The 18,347-nt window shown below is 35.8% G+C and overlaps 1 protein-coding gene across 3 annotated transcripts in view; it reads left to right on the forward strand.

The window, feature by feature from the left end:
• Positions 1-18,347, forward strand: part of SESTD1 (SEC14 and spectrin domain containing 1) — a 153,027-nt gene that overhangs the window by 110,525 nt on the left and 24,155 nt on the right. For all 3 annotated transcript variants that reach the window (XM_033230990.1, XM_033230991.1, XM_033230992.1), the window contains 3 exons: positions 2,704-2,759; positions 5,425-5,636; positions 16,914-17,036. In XM_033230990.1, the coding sequence (XP_033086881.1) occupies positions 2,704-2,759; positions 5,425-5,636; positions 16,914-17,036 (391 nt within the window). The remainder of the gene's footprint in view (positions 1-2,703; positions 2,760-5,424; positions 5,637-16,913; positions 17,037-18,347) is intronic.

An 18,347-nucleotide genomic window follows, 5' to 3' on the forward strand; every position in this document is an offset into this window, starting at 1 on the left:
AAAAAAATCTTCATTCTATCAAAATTGATATACAATATTCATGAGAATTTGCTTTACGTGTAAAACGTATTGGTTTAAATCAAAGTTTCTTCACAAAAGCCTTGTTTTTTTTTTTTGTTTTTTTTTTTTTTTTTGAGACGGAGTCTCACTCTTGCCCAGGCTTACTGCAGCTCGGCCTCCTGGGTTCATGCCTGGGTTCATGGGTTCTCCTGCCTCAGCCTCCCGAGTAGCTGGGTCTACAGGCGCCCGCCACCTCACCCAACTAATTTTTTGTGTTTTTAGTAGAGACGGGATTTCACCATATTAGCCAGGATAGTCTCGGTCTCCTGACCTCTTGATCTGCCCACCTCGGCCTCCCAAAGTGCTGGGATTACAGGCGTGAGCCACCGCACTTGGCCCATTTTTAAATTAATAGTAATGTATTTACTTTTTTCTGACACTGTGTAAAGTGTTTCAAGAACATATTTTCAAAAGAAACAATTTTCTGCCTTTTTAGAGTTATCTTCTTTCCTGGCTAAGAATATGAAAAAAGTTGCAGTTTGAAATACAATTATTATAACCCTTATTTGAATACATTAGTACTAAAATGTCTAGCTTATAGAACTTTTTCTGTTGTTGTAAAATATGTGATATTCGTGAATTCAACTTGGAAAATTTAGTGTTTTATGACATGTGATGAAGTAATAGTTGAGTTGTGTTATCTGAATGTAACTACCTAGATTTATCATGTTAACAGATTTTCCTTGATTTACAGCCTTGTCAGCTTTCACATTTCTGTTGGTAGGCCAAGTCCCCCTCCTCAGATAAAAAACACTTTAGCAAGCAAATTAACTATTCAGGTCACTTGATTATTACTGGTCACTAGAACAGTAATTTTTCATTAGGAAATGTGAAAGAATCCTTGTCTTCCCTGTCATCCTGTCTCCTTTGAATCTGACCTTGAAGATACAGTGGAACCTGAATAAAATGCTTGTTGTTATTCCATGAATCCAAATACAGTCACATATCAAGTTTTTGAGTGTAAGATCTTAGTTTTAACAAAATCTTGATTAAAACAAAGTCAAAATGTGAAAACAAATGGTTTGAATGTAAATCTGATTAAAGTCACCACAAGCAGTTAGGAATGTTTCTATCCTATAGATGCCATATAAAAATGTAAAATTACGAAATTTTGTCTGTGTATATAAATATGTGATTGTGTGTCTGTAGATGTCACACACACATATATGCTGTGGTTTAGGAATTGAAAATATCATGAGTTACTTGATGAAAATTAGCTGGACTTCTTTGCTTTCTGAACAGTCCATCAGAGTAAGTTTGATGTTTCTTCGTTATATTCCTTGGGAAAGACATCCCATGTTGGTGCCTATAGAAAATGAGTCCATGGTCAAAGAGTTTAATACTGTTGACTATATTTCCCTCTTTGAGAATGACTGTGAATATTGCAGATTACAGGTTTTGAAGAAGCAGTGCAGCAAAGAAACCTGTTTAATTGCTTCCTTAAAACATATCTTGTTCAGGCTGGGTGCAGTGGCTCACGCCTGTAATCCCAGCACTTTGGGAGGCCAAGGTGGGTGGATCATGAGGTCAGAAGATAGAGACCATCCTAGCCAACGTGGTGAAACCCTGCCTCTACTAAAAATACAAAAATTAGCCAGGCGTGGTGGCGCACGCCTGTAGTCCCAGCTACTCAGGAGGCTGAGGCAGGAGAATGCCTTGAACCCGGGAAGCAGAGGTTGTAGTGAGCCGAGATCACTCTGTTGCACCCCAGCCTGGGTGACAGAGCGAGACTCCGTCTCAAAAAAAAAACCTTTTCAGTGTTTTGGGAAACACTTTGGGAAGTGCTGGTTTGCATGACTGCATGAAATATCAAAATCTTGTATTTGCCAGTTCCTCTGCAAGGAACTCACGTGTTATTGCTTAGTTTCCTTTAAACCCCAGATCCCAGATAATAGAGTCCCTCCTCTTGCAAATTTTAATCAACCGTCTTTTTTTTTTTCCCCCAACATTCTTTATGTCAATCCTCAGGAAGCATCTGAGGACCTAGATCAATTGACAAAAAGCAAAAAATTTAGCACAAGACCGGTCAGTTACAGCAGCAAGGTCCTTGTCCCCTTTCTTTCCTTCATCTTTTCTTTCCTGTATGTGTTTAGGAAAATAAAGGCAGATGTCCAGCTGCACAAGAAGTATGATTAGGGAAGAGAGTACAACTGCTAGGACGGACACACACATACACACACACACACACACACCCCTCTGGAATATAAGACAGAATATTTGCAGCTATCAAAGATTGCTGTAGGTAAATAAATTTTTGACTGGAGGATGGCTGCATGCATTTTTTTAATATTAAATTTCTGGGTTACTATATGACAAACTTCATTTTGAAACAAATATTCATTGGATAAATACTAAATGGACTTCTTTGATATATTTGAAATAATATTATGACTAAAAACAGTAAACTGTATTTTTCCAAGTAGTTATTTTATGATTTATTATGTTGGTATTTCTCTGGCTACTAGTATTTACTTTTCCCTAATGGGCTTCCTTATGCTTGAGATAAGTTAGCATGGTAGAATGGTATGCTTCAGATATTCATACTTTTGTGCCTCTGTTTTGATTTTTTATATATAAAGGAATTTTTAAAGTTACATTGATAGAAATATGTCTTTTGAAAATTGCTCCTTTGGTGTTTTCCAGGTCTGTGGATTTAAACTTTCTTCCATCGGTTGATCCTGAAACGGTTCTTCAGACAGGTAAGATTTAAAAAATATTTGTGATAATAATCCAGTAAACCAATTGGATTGATTGGTTCATTAAATAAACATGAGTTCAGCATGAATGTGGTACATGTGGAAGGAACTCAAGGGGAAATTTTTCAGGACCAGGGACTGGTTTTGTGGAAGACAGTTTTTCTGTGGACTGGGTGAGGGATGGTTTCAGGATAAAACTGTTCCATGTTAGATCATCAGACATTAGATTCTTATAAGGAGCATGCAACCTGGATCCCTCAAACCCTATATTTTACAATAGGGTTTGTGCTCCTATGACAATCGGAGGCCGCCACTGCTCTGACAGGTGGCAGAGCTCAGGTAGTAATGCTTGCTGGCCTGCCGCTCACCTCCTGCTGTGTGGCCCAGGGTGGCGGTGGGAGGAACCCCAGCTTTATAATATTTTAAAAAATTAATAATAATTATCTCTCCCTTAAAAATTTGGATTTATTTTATTATCAATAAAATGAAGATAAAAATTTTTATTTCACTGGGTTGCCATGAGAATTATTGAACACTCCTTATGTGGCAGACATTGTATTTATGTATTTTTCTTTTTCATTCTCCTAACAAGCCTTTGAGATAATTAGTATTATTTTATCTATTTTGTACTGGAGGAAGCCAAGGTTTAGCGATAGAAAATAACTTGCTGAAGATCAAGTAACTATTAAACTCTCTCTCTCCATAGCTAAATCCAAAGCCAAAGCTCTACTGTTTTATAATCTTCGATGTAAAAACACTGATCACCTTGCAAAGCCTTGCACACAGTGCTGCCTGATATGTATATTCCAACCCAAATATCTCTGGTAGCAGTTTCACAAACTCTAGGAGAACCAAACTGTTAATTTTTTCCAATTGAAATACCTCAATTTTGTTTCTAATCTTTTTTAAATAATAGCTTATAACTCTAATCCTACGGTGTGCCACCTCTGAGCACTTTACATATGTTAACTCATTTCGGTCCTGTGAAATAGATACTATTGTCATCCCAATTTTAAGACGGGAAAGCTGAAGCATAAAAAGGTTAAGTAACTTATATAGGTTACACAGCTAGTAAATGCTGAAGCTGTGACTTGGACCTAGGCAGTGTGATTTCAAAGCATGCTCTTTGAAATCATGACGCTATGCTGCTTCTCCAATGAAAATGATATCCACAAGGAAAATATTAAGGGTGACAGTTGTCAAAGTAGAAAAAATTAAATGTATTCTGATATTCATAGCTTTTATGAATGTATATAAAAAGACTTTGCACAAATCTTTAGAACAGTTACTTTTCCAATTATAAAATGTAATACATAATAAGTAAATTCTGAATATATTTGTTGTATTGATTCAGGTTCTTCCAGTATGATATACAGTTCTTAAGTATGTTCTTCCAGTATGATATACAGCTTATTTTGTTAATAAGCTGTTCTTATTCCAAAGTTCTTCCAGTATGATATACAGCTTATTTTGTTAGAGAACAAAGAAATACTTGTAATCTCTGAATTATTATATATTTAGAAGGTACTGTCAGTAAAATACTGCTCTAGATTTAAAACTTAATTCCATACATATGTTTAACAGCTTGAAAGCTTTTTATTTTAATTCATTGAATTAAGCTTTTACAATTTCTGTTTTAAATTTAATTTTATATGCTACTAGGTCCTGTTTTATATGCTGTTAACTTTTAAACTAAAGATTGAACGAGAGTATAAAACGAAGAGGTTTAGAACAATCATGGGTACTTTTAGAAATTAGAAATACCTCCAAACCATAATAAAAGTTCAGTTGCTGTATATTGATAGCCATTTAAATTTAGGATATTATTCTAAATAAGGAAGATAATTTAAATATGTGTATTGTTTTGATGCCTAAATATTAGTCACAAAAACAATTTTTACCTTATTTACTTTTAAAATTATTTAATACCTACAGCTTTAGTTGTTGCACATTCTGCAATTGTAGTTCCTCATGTATGAGTGGATTTTCTACATGAGTTTTCTGTAACTGAGTCACATTCACTGCAGTTCTAACACTAGTACGGCCCGTTATTATTCACTGTTAATATGTTGTGAAGATTCTTATAAATAGAGATTATATAAATATTATTTTGTACTCGTAATAAAAACTTTCTTCTTTTAATCATTCGTTATACTGTCACCTTTTTTTTAAATGCTATAATTGAGAATATGGATTAATACTGAAACCCTACAACATACAACTTGGATTAGTACCATCAGACAGAAATCCCACAGCATAATTTTGCTCTACAGATAGACAGGATTGTTTGCCACAGTATCCTGAGTAATGGATTCACCAATAACAAAAATGTGATTGATAGAAAAAATATATATAAACCATATATGTGCCATATTTAATATGTAGTATAGTATTTCTATGGTGTATATGTTTATGATATATGATATAGCATTTTAATATACCAGTTTACATAGTATATATGTACACACACATACACACATATACATATTAATATGTGCAGTTTTCCTATTTACTGTGATACATAAATTTTTAAATTGCATTTATAACCTGATAGATATGTAGGTAGACAGATAGGTTTTAAAAACAAAGGACCAGAATTGAGAATATTGAGAAGTGAGAATTGCATTTCTTTACAGATACTAACTTCAAGTATCTTTTATTTGTAAAGGGCATGAATTATTATCCGAATTACAGCAGCGTCGATTTAATGGCTCAGATGGAGGGGTTTCATGGTCTCCTATGGATGATGAACTGCTCGCACAGCCACAGGTTATGAAATTATTAGATTCACTCCGAGAGCAATATACCCGCTACCAGGAAGTTTGTAGGCAACGTAGCAAGCGCACACAGTTAGAAGAGATTCAACAGAAGGTGATGCAGGTAGGTGTCTGATTTGAATATATTTAACTCTTTTTAATTCCTTATAATTTCTGCTATGTGACTGACTATTAAGTCTTATATGTACTATATAGAAAACCTTAGAACATATCAAACTGGATTCTGAAACTTTTAAATTAGGTATTTTACAAATAGTATTTGAATTAAAAGTTATATTATTTCTACAGTGATGACATTGAGCATTCAGCTTAGTGTAACAATGAACTTCAAAAATAACTGATTCTTGGAAACATCATCAGTGGTCTCAGTGTATTCTTGCAATAAATAATATTTCATTATTGATATTGGTTTATTTCTTAATTTCTAATAACTTAGTTTTTTGGTTAATTTAGGCATTATGAAGAGTATTTCTGTCCTAGCAAAATAACCCATGTAATGCAAATGATTCTAATATTAAATTTTTTTATAATACTGATAGAAAGCATTAAGTGTATTTAGTTGTTAGGAATTTTATTTTCTTGTAAAATTTATTTTTATGAGAAAAGTAGGCTAAAATACTAAAAATACTAAACGAATACATTTCTGTTATTTAGATTATACTCTGGATTTTTATGTTGAATAATTAAGAAAATAAATCTTCAAATATTTTATTTAAAAATACAAACTGGAAACATCCTAATTTTTAAATCTAGGTTCATTCACTCATTAGATAAACATTTATTAAGTGTTTCCTTTGTGGAAGGCATTGTGCTAGATTTTTTACAGCATATAAAGGTAGACTTAGTTTTTACTATCAATAAGTTTAAGTCGAGAAAGTGTTAAGAGTCACAGGACATGACTGAGAGGTTATAAACACTTATAGGAAGGATTATTTCTCAACTGCAGGTAATCTGGGAAGACTTAGTGGGGGAAGTAGCATTTGAGATTGTCCTCTCCGAATGTATCTGATTTCACCAGGCAGTGATAGGTTTTGAAAGAATTGGCATTTTGGGGAGGATAAAGAATAGCATGAGTAAATCATAGCAGCGTAGAATCCCAAGTTCTGTTGAGGAAAAAGGAAGCAGTAGGCACAGTGGGAAGTGGATGACCTTTTTGAGTCATTGAGTGTGATCCCAATCCCAGTTCCTCTGCTTAGCTGTGTGACCATTCACTGTACTTCACCTACCTGAGCCTCGCTTGTTCTGTTTTCTTTCTTTCCTCTTTTCCTCTCTTTTTTTCCCTGTCTGCCTTCTTTGCTTAATTGAAACAGGAATGATAATACTCCCTTTGAAAGGCTAGTGTTTGGAAAGAACCCAGCTCTCAATCAGTGGTAGTTATTTTATGTATTTCTTTTGAACTAGGCTCTACTTTAGAGGTCTAGTGTAGTTGCTGGCAAACTTCTGTAAAATTGCAGACATTTAGACTTTGTGGACCATACAGTCTTTCTTGCAGCTATGGCTGCTTAACTCTGCCATTATAGTACAAGAGCAGATACAGACATTGTGTAAACCAACCTGTGTGGCCATTCTCCAATAAACTTTTATTTATTATACAAACACAGGTGGTGGGCCAGAATTGGCCTGCACAATTGATCTAGTTCATGACTTCTTAAATTAGAGCATCAGGATGTCATAGGAAAAAAGATTTGAAAGGAAGGAAGGAAGGAGTTGGATCATGGAAGATGTTGAATTTCAGGCAAAAGGATTTAGAATGTATTCCATGATAACCACATATAAACTGGATATTTCTGAGCATATGTTAATTGTACGTGGCTTTTTCCATGGACTTCATTCATAAGTTAAAGAGTTTGTTTTAAATTCAGGTAAGTTTTAGCCAATTAGCTTGAGATTATCTTTGAAAACCACGAAGATAGAGTAGCAGAGCAGTACAAAAATCATATTCTGAACCCAAATAATCTGAATCTACCCTCTTCTACCACTTCCAAGCTGCTTGACCTTGGGGAGAAAGAAAGTCCTAGTTTCTATGTCATAGTCTCCTCTTCAGTAAGCAGAGGATAACAACAGTAACCACAATAGCAGCAACAATAATGCCTACTTAATAGGACTGTTACAAGAACTAAAGAAGATAATTTTCATTAAATATTTAGTGTTTGACACATAATGAGTCCTCTTTTAATAACACCTGTTAGTTCATCCATTAAAAAAAATAAATGTCTACAGTAGTATGACATTGTCCTAGGCTCAACAATGTGATGGTGAGTAAAACTAGGGTTGTTGCTTCCTGGGACATATTTACATGATGACACAAACAGCTGTGAAACTGCAGCTATGACAAGTGCCAAGAAGGAGAGTGATGGGAATAGGATTAGGATGAGTAAGAAGATACTAGAGATGAATCATATTTCTGACTTGTAAGACTTGGTGTCTTAGGTTGCAAGATAATGGTGTTGCCTACCTAGGGAACACTGGGCAAGATTTGGATATTACTGTGGATGCAAAATAGTGTGGAGAATCATGAGTTTGGTTTCAGACTTGTTAAGTTTGAGGTGACTGTGACTTCTAAGAGAATATGTAGAAGCGTAGTTCAGAACAGGTCCAGACTTCGAAGTCTGGGCTGGGGTATATTTGTTTGTCATCTGTGCATGAATGGTAATTAAAAGCATTGATGTGGATGAAAATTGCCTGAAGAGAAAGTTGAGAGAGGTGAGAAGAGTGCTTTAAACTGAACTTTGAAAAATTCTAACATTTCATGGCAAGGTAGAGGAGCATACACCTGAAAAAAAGGCAGTGAAGGACTGGCCAAAGATGAGAAAGTGTGAAGAGTTCTTTGTCTTGGAAACCAAGGGAAGAAAGCATTTCAGGGAAGGAGTTACAACCCTGTCAAATGCTGCTGAAAGGGTAAATAAAAGGACTTAAAATGTCTGTTAGAAAGCACAAGATTGAGGTCACTGGTGACCACAGGGCATGGAGTGGCAAGGCCAGGAGCAACAGTGGAGTGAATTCAAGAATGAAAGGGAGGTGTGGTGAAGGAAGCAATGAGTATAGACAAGTGGTTGGTAAGTCTGTCTCTGAAGGAAAGATGAGAGAAATAGAGTAATGGCTATAAGTGGTGGAAGAGGGGTTGTATTGCTTCGCGAGGGCTGCCGTAGCAAACAGACTAAGTGATTTAACAACAGAAATTTATTTTCTTGGAGTTCTGAGATCAGGATGTCAGTAGGATTGGTTCCTTTGAGGGCCATGAAGGAAGGCTCTTCTCCAGCCTCTCTCCTTGACTTGACGATGGCTTTCTCCCTGTCTTCACATTGTCTTACCTCTGTATATGTCTGTGACCAGATTTCCTCTCCTTATAAGGATACCAGTCATTCTGGATTGGGCCCACCCTAAATACCTTATTTTAGGTTAATTACCTCTTTAAAGACTCTGTCTCCTAATAAATATTGTTACAATCTGAGGTACTGGGGGTCAGGATTTCAACCAATGTATTTTTGAGGGGAGGGACACAATTCAACATATAGGAGGGGTAAGGATAGTTGTTCTTTCTTTTCATGATATGAAAAACTTTAAAGATTGCTGGAAAGTGTTGGGGGAAGAGGTTGAATACACAAGAGAGAAGGAATAATTAATACTATCAAGTTCCCAACAAGGTGGAAGTAGACGGAATCAAAGCACAGTAGAAGGGATTTGCTTTAGAATGAAAGAGGGAGAGCTCTTCCTGTGTCGCAGGAAGAAGGATGGCTAGGATTACCATAGGACCATGAGGTTCCTATGACCGCTGCCCAGTAAACAGACCAGTTATACAGACAGCAGGGATACGGCAGAGAAAGAGTTAATTCTTGCAGGGCACTGAGCAAGGAAATGGGAAGAGACCCTCAAATCCATCTCTTTGAGGAGTTCTGGGCTGGAGTTTTTAAGGGGATCATGGAGGGTAAGGGGCTGGAAAATTGGGGTTGTTAATTGGTTAAGGCGAGGGAGATGAAGTCAGCAGGATGTGGAAAACTGCATTATTTGGTGAGTCAGCGTCTTGGGCCCCTCAGACCAGCTGAGTCAGTGGGGTCCTTCAGACCAGCTGACAGAGTAGTTTCATCAGTATGCAGGACCTGAAGGAATGTCTCAAAGTGAAAACAACGATTCATAATGTTTAGTTTGTTATCTGTAGAACAGTTCAGGGAAACTATAATCTTGTAACAGGGTCCATGATTCTAGGTCAGTAGGCAGCAAACAACTATGAGGAAGCAGGTGAAACTGAGCTGACCTAACAATTAACGTTCAACATGCTGCAAGCTTGGTATATTTTCATTTCTCCCCCTTCTTTCTTCCCTGATTAATTTTACAAAGTTTATAGGGGCAGTTTTAGGATGAGTCCAGAGGTGCTTTGTGTGTAAATCAGGCATCAGGAAATTTGAAGGAGTTACTGTGTGATGTGTCTTTTTTTCATAAAGAGGAAAAGGCCATCTGCTTGATGGCACAAATTGCAGGAATGATGTTTAAAGAGGATCAGTGGTTTGAATAGAGCAGAAGTGATTAAAATTTTTCTTTGTGGGGAATCGAAGAGTGAAATTATCACTCTCAGCCTAAATAACAAACAAAGAGAGGCTCTCTAAAAGGAAGAGATTATTTGTTTTAGAGAATAGAACATTACAATGGGAATACGCATGTCATAGTAAGCTGTGTGCATATTCAGAGAGGTAAAGGAAGACAAACATTTTTAAAGGAAAAAAATGAGGATTACATAATTGTTTTGAAATAATTGTCTTTGATTCTAAAGATCAATAACAAAGGTGATGCACCTCTGAGGTTGGACAGGCAATTGCTGGACAGATGTCCTTGCAGAAGAATTTTTTTTTTTTTTTTTTTTTTAAGGCAGGGTTTCAGTCTGTCACCCAGGCTGGAGTGCAGAGACCCGATCATGGCTCATTGCAGCCTTGACCTCCCAGGCTCAGGTGACCCTCCCACCTCAGCCTCCTGAGTAGCTGAGTAGCTGGGACTACAGACACATGCCACCATGCCCAGCTGTTTTTTTGTGTATTTTGTGTAGAAATGGGGTTTCACCATGCTTCCCAGGCTGCAGAAGTATTTTTTGTGTGAAGTTGCAATGCCTTTGTGTATAGTTTTGGTTTTTGCAGTCCTTTGTGATAGTTTTTGTTAGCAGGCATACAAGCATGAGAACCTCTTGCCATGGCTTTCTCTGGCACTATTTTTCAGGGTTGTTTATTTTCCCCCCAATATTAGTGACTCCATTTTGATACGGACAACTTTCATATCACAAAAATATAGCTGTATTTTGGGGTAGTGTTGATCTTAATTTATGGCAGAACCTCTCTGGCTTTTTATGTAACCCTATCTGACAATTCATATGTGGCTGTTGAGGTTCAGGCACCAAAAACATGGGTGACAGAATTTATCCAGCATTTGTACTTTGCTAAATGGGATAAGTGACTATGACAAAAAGACAGGGGCAAAGGAGTTAATGTATTGGCAATCACATTTTTAAATGACGGATCAGCTCAACGGGGTAAGAAACTGGAGAAAGGAGATGATGATGATTATGTTTATAATGATGGCGATGATGGTAACGAGATTACTGTTAAAAACCGGTAAACTTCATATTCAGTTTTCTGTATCAGAATAACAGGTGAATTGGTTTGAACAATAATAGTCAGCATATAAAGTTTCCTGCACTCAGTTTTTCACAGGTCACATTTTAAGGAAACATCTGTATCCCTTGCCAAAATGATTACTATATGATAATATATTTTGAACTATGTAGTAACATATTGATCATATGTTGGTCACACAGAGCGTGAATCGTACTATTTTCAGTCTTACAAATTTGACAAAAATGTGAAAATGTTTTTGCTTGTGTAAAGATAATTATAAACTGAATATCTGTGTTAAATCAGTGAAAATTGAATTGTTTCAAACTTTTGTTTTTACTGACTCATCACTGAAAACATAACGCAAGAGGAATCAATTGCTTCGATAAATTATATAAGTAATAACCATATTTATCCCTGATTCCCCACAGTTCAGATCAGTAGCACAAGACTTCATGTGGTATGCAGAGATTCTCTATACTGCTGCTGCTGTTACAGTTAAAAATTAGATTTCACATGCTTCTGGGTAGCAGACCGTGCCACTTCACTGAAATGTGCTATCATTATGCTCATTATTTATTGTGGCAGTAATTACTGCCAGCACTGCAAATGTTATTTCTAGAATCATCCATGTGCTTTTCTTCCTTTGTAGAGAGGAATCATAGATGCCAAATAGAATACATTGCATTGCATAAGCATACAGCTGGAGGCTGTGTTCTCAGTTCCCCATACTCTTTCTCCAGGTTAGATGGTTGACATTTCCTTGACACTCCCTTCTGCCTGGTTTTACTTTGCATACTTCTACATGTTCTGTCATGCAGTTTTTAAAAATAAGCCTAGCCGTGCAAGAAGTATGGATAGTCACAAGCATTTTTGGCCAGTGTAAATATTTTTCATGGTAGATTCTAAAAGCATAGCTCCAGGGTTATACTTTGCATATAAATGTAACCATTTGAAGGGTCACGTTGATATGGATTGGGCATAGAACTGTTTTTCCAGTAAGGTAATATTCAGATTGAGCAAGATGTCTTCATTGAAATTAAGTTTTATAGCCTAGTTTGGCAAACTGCCATTATTAATGCGTTTAAATAGACTTGTTTACTGGGGCGTCAACCTCAATTTGAATCATTTTTATTAGAAATAGTCATATATTTACTATGTCTACATTACTGATGTTGTATACTAAGGGAAATTACTTTCAGCTTATATTAAAGCCATATGTATATATACACACACACACATATATACACATACACACATATATATACACACACACATATATATACACACACATATATATGTGCCCATTACTATGTAACTGGTATTTTGAGGCAAGGAGATATCTTTGCTTTATTTAAGATTTATTTTTCAACTTATGGCATTTCAAAAGTTCCATGTTAATGAATTGTTTATCCCCAGCTATCATGATTTATATTAACCTGCTTCTTTTGTTTCTAGATTATTCTAAAATCAAAATCTAAATGCTTAATGATGTCTTAAGTTTCTAAAAACTATACATTGTTAAAATTTTTAGATGCATTTGTTCCACTTTTATTTTTAGAGCTTAGATATTCCTAGTAAAATAATTACGTTAATTATTTAAAATACTTAAAAGTCATTTTATCACTATGTTTCTATATCTGTATTTGTAACACGTAGTGATAAATGAGAAGCAATTGATTCCCGAAAAAGACATGGAAAATTGTTTTAAAATGTTTGCCTATGTTTCCTTAAAACTTGTTCTTTTTATTTCTGTTTTTTAGTGTTGGATACAGTAGTTCAGGAGCTTTCTCAAGAAACTAGGGTTGTTATTGTAAAATGCAGATGTGAAATAAACTTCATAACGAGTTAGTGGACAGAAGGAACTAGCCTACAGAAAAAGTAAGAAAAGCATAGAGGCTAACAATTATTACTATCATTACTGTGCTGTCTTACATATAATGACAGACGTAATCCTGACAACAGCCATGTACTGTAGGTACCATTAACATCATTTAAAAGGTGAGGAACCAAAGTCTTTGAACTAGAAGAAGCAGAGCCACAATTCAGACCCCCTAGTAGTGGCAGAACGAGAATTCAGAATTCAGAATCATGGCTAGGGCTTTCTTTATATTGCACTGCTTATCTCTCTCTCTTGTGAAAAAGTGATACTTTCCCCAAGCTGGCAGAGAGAAACAGGATCCTAGTACCCTAGCCCTCCAAAGATAACTCATACAGAAGAGTAAAGCAGAAAAAGTGGATGTGTTGAGGAAAAAAAACATTACACTTAAAGAGCATCTGATAATACAGTTTTGCAGATGAATTTAGCACTCTGAAAACAGAGTTTAGCCAATAGAAAGTTATAGCACTTAGGCTGTTCCAGTGAGTCAACAATAATACTTTGACTTTGACTTTTTTGTTTTTGAGTTTTGCTCTCTAGATTTTTGGGTTTTGTTTTTCTTGAGACAGGGTCTCACTCTGTCACCCAGGCTGGAGTGCAATGGCACAATCTCAGCTCACTGCAACCTCCACCTCCCAGGCTGAAACGATTCTCCAATCTCAGCTTCCTCGGTAGCTGGGACTATAGGTGTGCATACCATGCCTGGCTAATTTTTGTATTTTTAGTAGAGACAGGGGCTCACTATGTTGCCCAGGCTGATCTTGAACTCCTGAGCTCAAGCCATCTGCCCACCTCAGTCTCCCAAAGGGCTGGGATTACAGGTATGAGCCACTGTGCCTAGCCTTCTCTCTAGTATTAAGCTTTATAAAGAGAGGGGACAAATTTATATATTATTATTAATTATGTAAGACTCTAGAACATAAATCAACAAAGAATATGAAGAGATAAATCACAAAAGATCACATACCTTGAATAAGCAACCATCTGCAATGTATTCAATCACTGATCTTTAAAAAATACATGGAAATAATTCTGTTTTTTCAATTGGCAGAAGTATTTTAAAAACAATAGTCAGTTTGGGCTGGGGGCGGTGGCTCACGCCTGTAATCCCAGCACTTTGGGAGGCCGAGGCTGGTGGATCACGAGGTCAGGAGTTCGAGACCAGCCTGGCCAAGATGGTAAAATCCCCGTCTCTACTAAAAATACAAAAATTAGCCAGGCGTGGTGGCGGGCTACTGTAATCCCACCACTTGGGAGGCTGAGACACGAGAATCACTTGAACCTAGGAGGCAGAGGTTGCAGTGAGCTGTGATTGTGCCACGGCACTCTAGCCTGGGCAACACAGCAAGACTCCGTTTCAAAAACAAACACAAAACAGCAACAACCAAAAAAAACAATAGTTTGTATACGTTGTAGAGGTTAACGTAGAGTTCAAACTACCATTAATTGGATGTTTCAGAGAGAAACGTGTTTTAGAGAACAATTTTATAAAGTGTATTAATAGTCAATAGTCAGTTTGTATACCTTGTAGAGGTTATTTACAATTCAAACTATCATTGATTGGGTATTTCAGATAGGAACAAGAGCTTTAGAGAGCAATTTTATAAAGTACATTAACAAGCATTAGGATTACATCATCATTGGACCCAAGAAGATCTCTATTGGAAACCTTTCCTGGGAAAATAAAACAGAGAAAAAAACGTTATATATAACTGTTAACATATGTGTTAGTCATAGAATTACTTAGAATTGATGGAAATTGGAAACATCCTATGTTCCCGACAATAGAGAATTAAAGTATTGATAGCAGGTACAATAGTTATTTGAGGCAGTACATTACTTAGCTCTTAATAAGAGTGGGTTGATTGGTTGGTTGGTTGGACACATGGGAGAGATGGAGGCAGGCAGGCAACAGGATTGGCCTTCTGAAAAAAGGATTTGCAAAGTCATTGAAAATTACGTTATAACAACAGTAGCCAAGTGGAAACTCATTAAAGTGTAGAGTTTAATGCTGAGTGAAAAACAGGATGAAAACTACTTGTTTTCTATGAGAATTGGCTATAACACTTAAATCTGGAGTAGTATATGAAAACCCTTATGCAGGTGAAAAATTAATGGAAGGAAATATAATATGGTTGTCCCTTGGTATTTGTGGTAGGTTGGTTCCAGGACACCCTGCAGACTGTGGATACCAAGATCAAAGATGTTCAAGTCTCATATAAAATGGCATAATATTTGCATATAACCTATGGATACCCTCTTATATACATTAAATCATCTCTAGATTACTTATGATGTCTACTACAATGCAGATGCTGTGAAAATAGCCATTATACTGTACTGGCTTATTATTTGTATCTTTAAATTGTTGTATTATTGTTTTTTTGTGCTTGATTTTTTTCCCCAAATATATTCAATCTGTGACTGGTTGAATTCAAGCATGAAAATCTGTGGATATTCAGACAGGGCTGAATGCATATGTGATTTTTCTTAATGATGTGGTACTTTTATATAATTATAAAAAGGATACATGAACTGTTAGATTTAGAAATATATTTTTTTAACCTGTTAACAGCAGAAATGTACATCTACACTGCTCTTTTATGAAGTTCTATGTTAAGCCTACCCACCGGGTCTATAATATTATGCTGTAGAGATACCCCTATTCACTTCTTGGGGAGCTATCCTAAGTTTAGATTTAGGATATAACCATACATCTATTCTTAAATTCCTTTTTCTAATTTGGCAAAAGGTAAAGCTTGGTAATACTATTTTTTCCACTAAATTTATTCCACAATGTGTTTGTAGTTTCAGAGTATATATGATTGTGGGTAGAGTGTCAACACAATCCTCTCCTTCTGCATGAGAACTTGATCTTTGCTTAACTCTCTAGCTGTATTCCCCTGAAGACCTGATTAAAAATTGGAATGTCAACTATGTTACTAAACAATATTGCTTATAGTAAATATTATTCCAGATCTGGACTGGGAGAATTATGAATATATGATGAATATATGATGAAAGGCATAACTGGGGCCAGGGGAATCCTTGAGATTAGTGACTCATAATGGGCCTAGTCCTGTGGGGTATCACGTTTTGATGCCAGAGTGTCTCCCATATCTGCCCCATACTGATCTCATCTGCTTATACCTGCTTGAGGCACTCAGCTGAAGAAGAACTCCCGATGCTGTCACAATCCTGTCAAACTATAGTACCCACCCTATATCCTTACTAGCAGACTGGTACTAGTGGGGCCTTTTGTGGGTCTGAATGTTGGTTGATCCTAAGAAGACTCCAAGAGGGTATTTATTACATTAGTATAATTCTAATTAGTTTTTAATTTTGTTTTTGAAGTGAGAAAGTAGTATACTAAGTTTATAGTAGTTAATTCAGTCAGTTTTTTCAATGCTTGGAAAGAACATTAGACTGTGAGTTAGAACCTATGGCTGTTAGTCCAGTTTTTCAATAATGGATTATATTACCTTGGGCAAGTCTCTTAATCTCTTTGAAACTCAGTTTTCTTAAATGTTAGTTAAGAACTTTGACCGATATCATTTCTGATGTTTTTTCCAACTCTAAATCTTATGATTCTCTGATTCTCTTATCATCATAAGTTAATTTTTAATCCTCTTTTATAGTAGCATTCCAGATTTCTTTTAGCCTGGAAGATGATAAGCTATAAGCTTGTGATGCTGCAGTGTACATTCTTCTACATTTAGGTTTTGAAAATGTTGTCACATTATAGCTGGGTAGTTCCAGAAGAAACATTTAATCTGCCTATGGGATAGAATGTAAAGAATGTACATTAAAAATAGTTGGGGAACTTTGGGAGGGGAAAAATAAATTAGAAGGAAAGTTTGAAAAGTTTTTGATTCTTTAAAAATTGTATTTCTACTTTTGTTTATAGGTTGTGAACTGGCTAGAAGGGCCTGGATCAGAACAACTAAGAGCCCAGTGGGGCATTGGAGATTCCATTAGGGCCTCCCAGGCCCTACAGCAGAAACATGAAGAGATTGAGAGCCAGCACAGTGTGAGAGGCTTTTTCCTCTGCAAGTTACAATGCTATTATGAACGTGGATAATTAGTAGCATATGTGGTACTGAGTGATAAGTTGCTGCAAACTTTGGTATAGGGCATGAAGTACAGTTTGTTAAGTGCCTAGAGGTCATAAAGTACATTTTGATTACTTAGTACATGTTAATTAGAAGGTTGTTTTTGGTTTTGTCTCTAATACAGTTTAATTATATTTTTATAGAAGCACAATTTGCATGAAATTTTAAAGCTACAGTGACAGAAAAAAGAGTGATAGTACAAAAACAGAGCTTTCATCTGTAGTCTCTGTGACAGAAACTTCTGTTTTCAAGTCCCCCCACCCCCACTTTATTGGGAGTATATAGTACGATTAAATGCCTGAGAGTGATAGCAGAATTGCTGCATTAAACACAACTGATGGAGAGTAAGTCCAGAGGGTGCAGAATATTTTTCCATTCTCTGAGCATTTAGGGGTCCCTTTTGTATTTGTGAAAGGAGTAATCAGACAAATCACAGGTATAAAATTGGGAAATAAGTAGATTCTTAAGCAGATTATAGATAATTGTTCAAGATAATTTAAAATTTAACAACTTGTTATGTGAAAGAAGCTGGTGTTCATTAAGCTCCTGCTCTGTTATAGTTAATTCTTCATGACTGAGAAAGAGATGGTGCAGTTTGTGGACTGGGTAGCTCACCTCCTTCTCCCCAAGGTCATATTACTTTGGTAATTTAAAATAGATTAAATACAAAATTGGAAAAATAAAATTTGAATCGATTCATTCCCTTGTCTTAAAAAAGTTGGTTAAAATGTTAAACTCTGGACCCAGGTGAGCATTAAGTACCATCTGAACATTAATTTTTGCAGCGTTTCTTCTTTCCTCTGATTATGTTGGATAGTATTAGGAAATACCCATTTTTAACTAAACAAGGTTAAAGAATAAGTAATATGATTTGCTTGGGAATAAATTTGAATGAGTAAATCTCATCTTTACTAGAATTTAACGGTATCTGATACTTATTTTTCTTCTAAATATATTCCATTTTGCTTAGTTTCCTCATATTGCTTTATTTATAATATTCTGTAAATCAGGTATAACAATTACTGGTATTGGCAGAAAATCTACATACTATACCCTAAAATAGTTGTAATCTACCTTAAGGAATAATAAGAGATATTACAAGATTTGGAACTGTCTAAAGGCACTATACGTATATTCCTTGGAATTTTTCTAATTAGTACTTGTAAAAAACTTGAAAATGAAATCTGATAATTGCAAATCGATTTATTTTATGCGTTTCACAGGTTCCA

Source organism: Trachypithecus francoisi, unplaced genomic scaffold (assembly GCF_009764315.1).
Source record: "Trachypithecus francoisi isolate TF-2019V2 unplaced genomic scaffold, Tfra_2.0 Lachesis_group13, whole genome shotgun sequence".
Classification (NCBI taxonomy): domain Eukaryota; kingdom Metazoa; phylum Chordata; class Mammalia; order Primates; family Cercopithecidae; genus Trachypithecus; species Trachypithecus francoisi.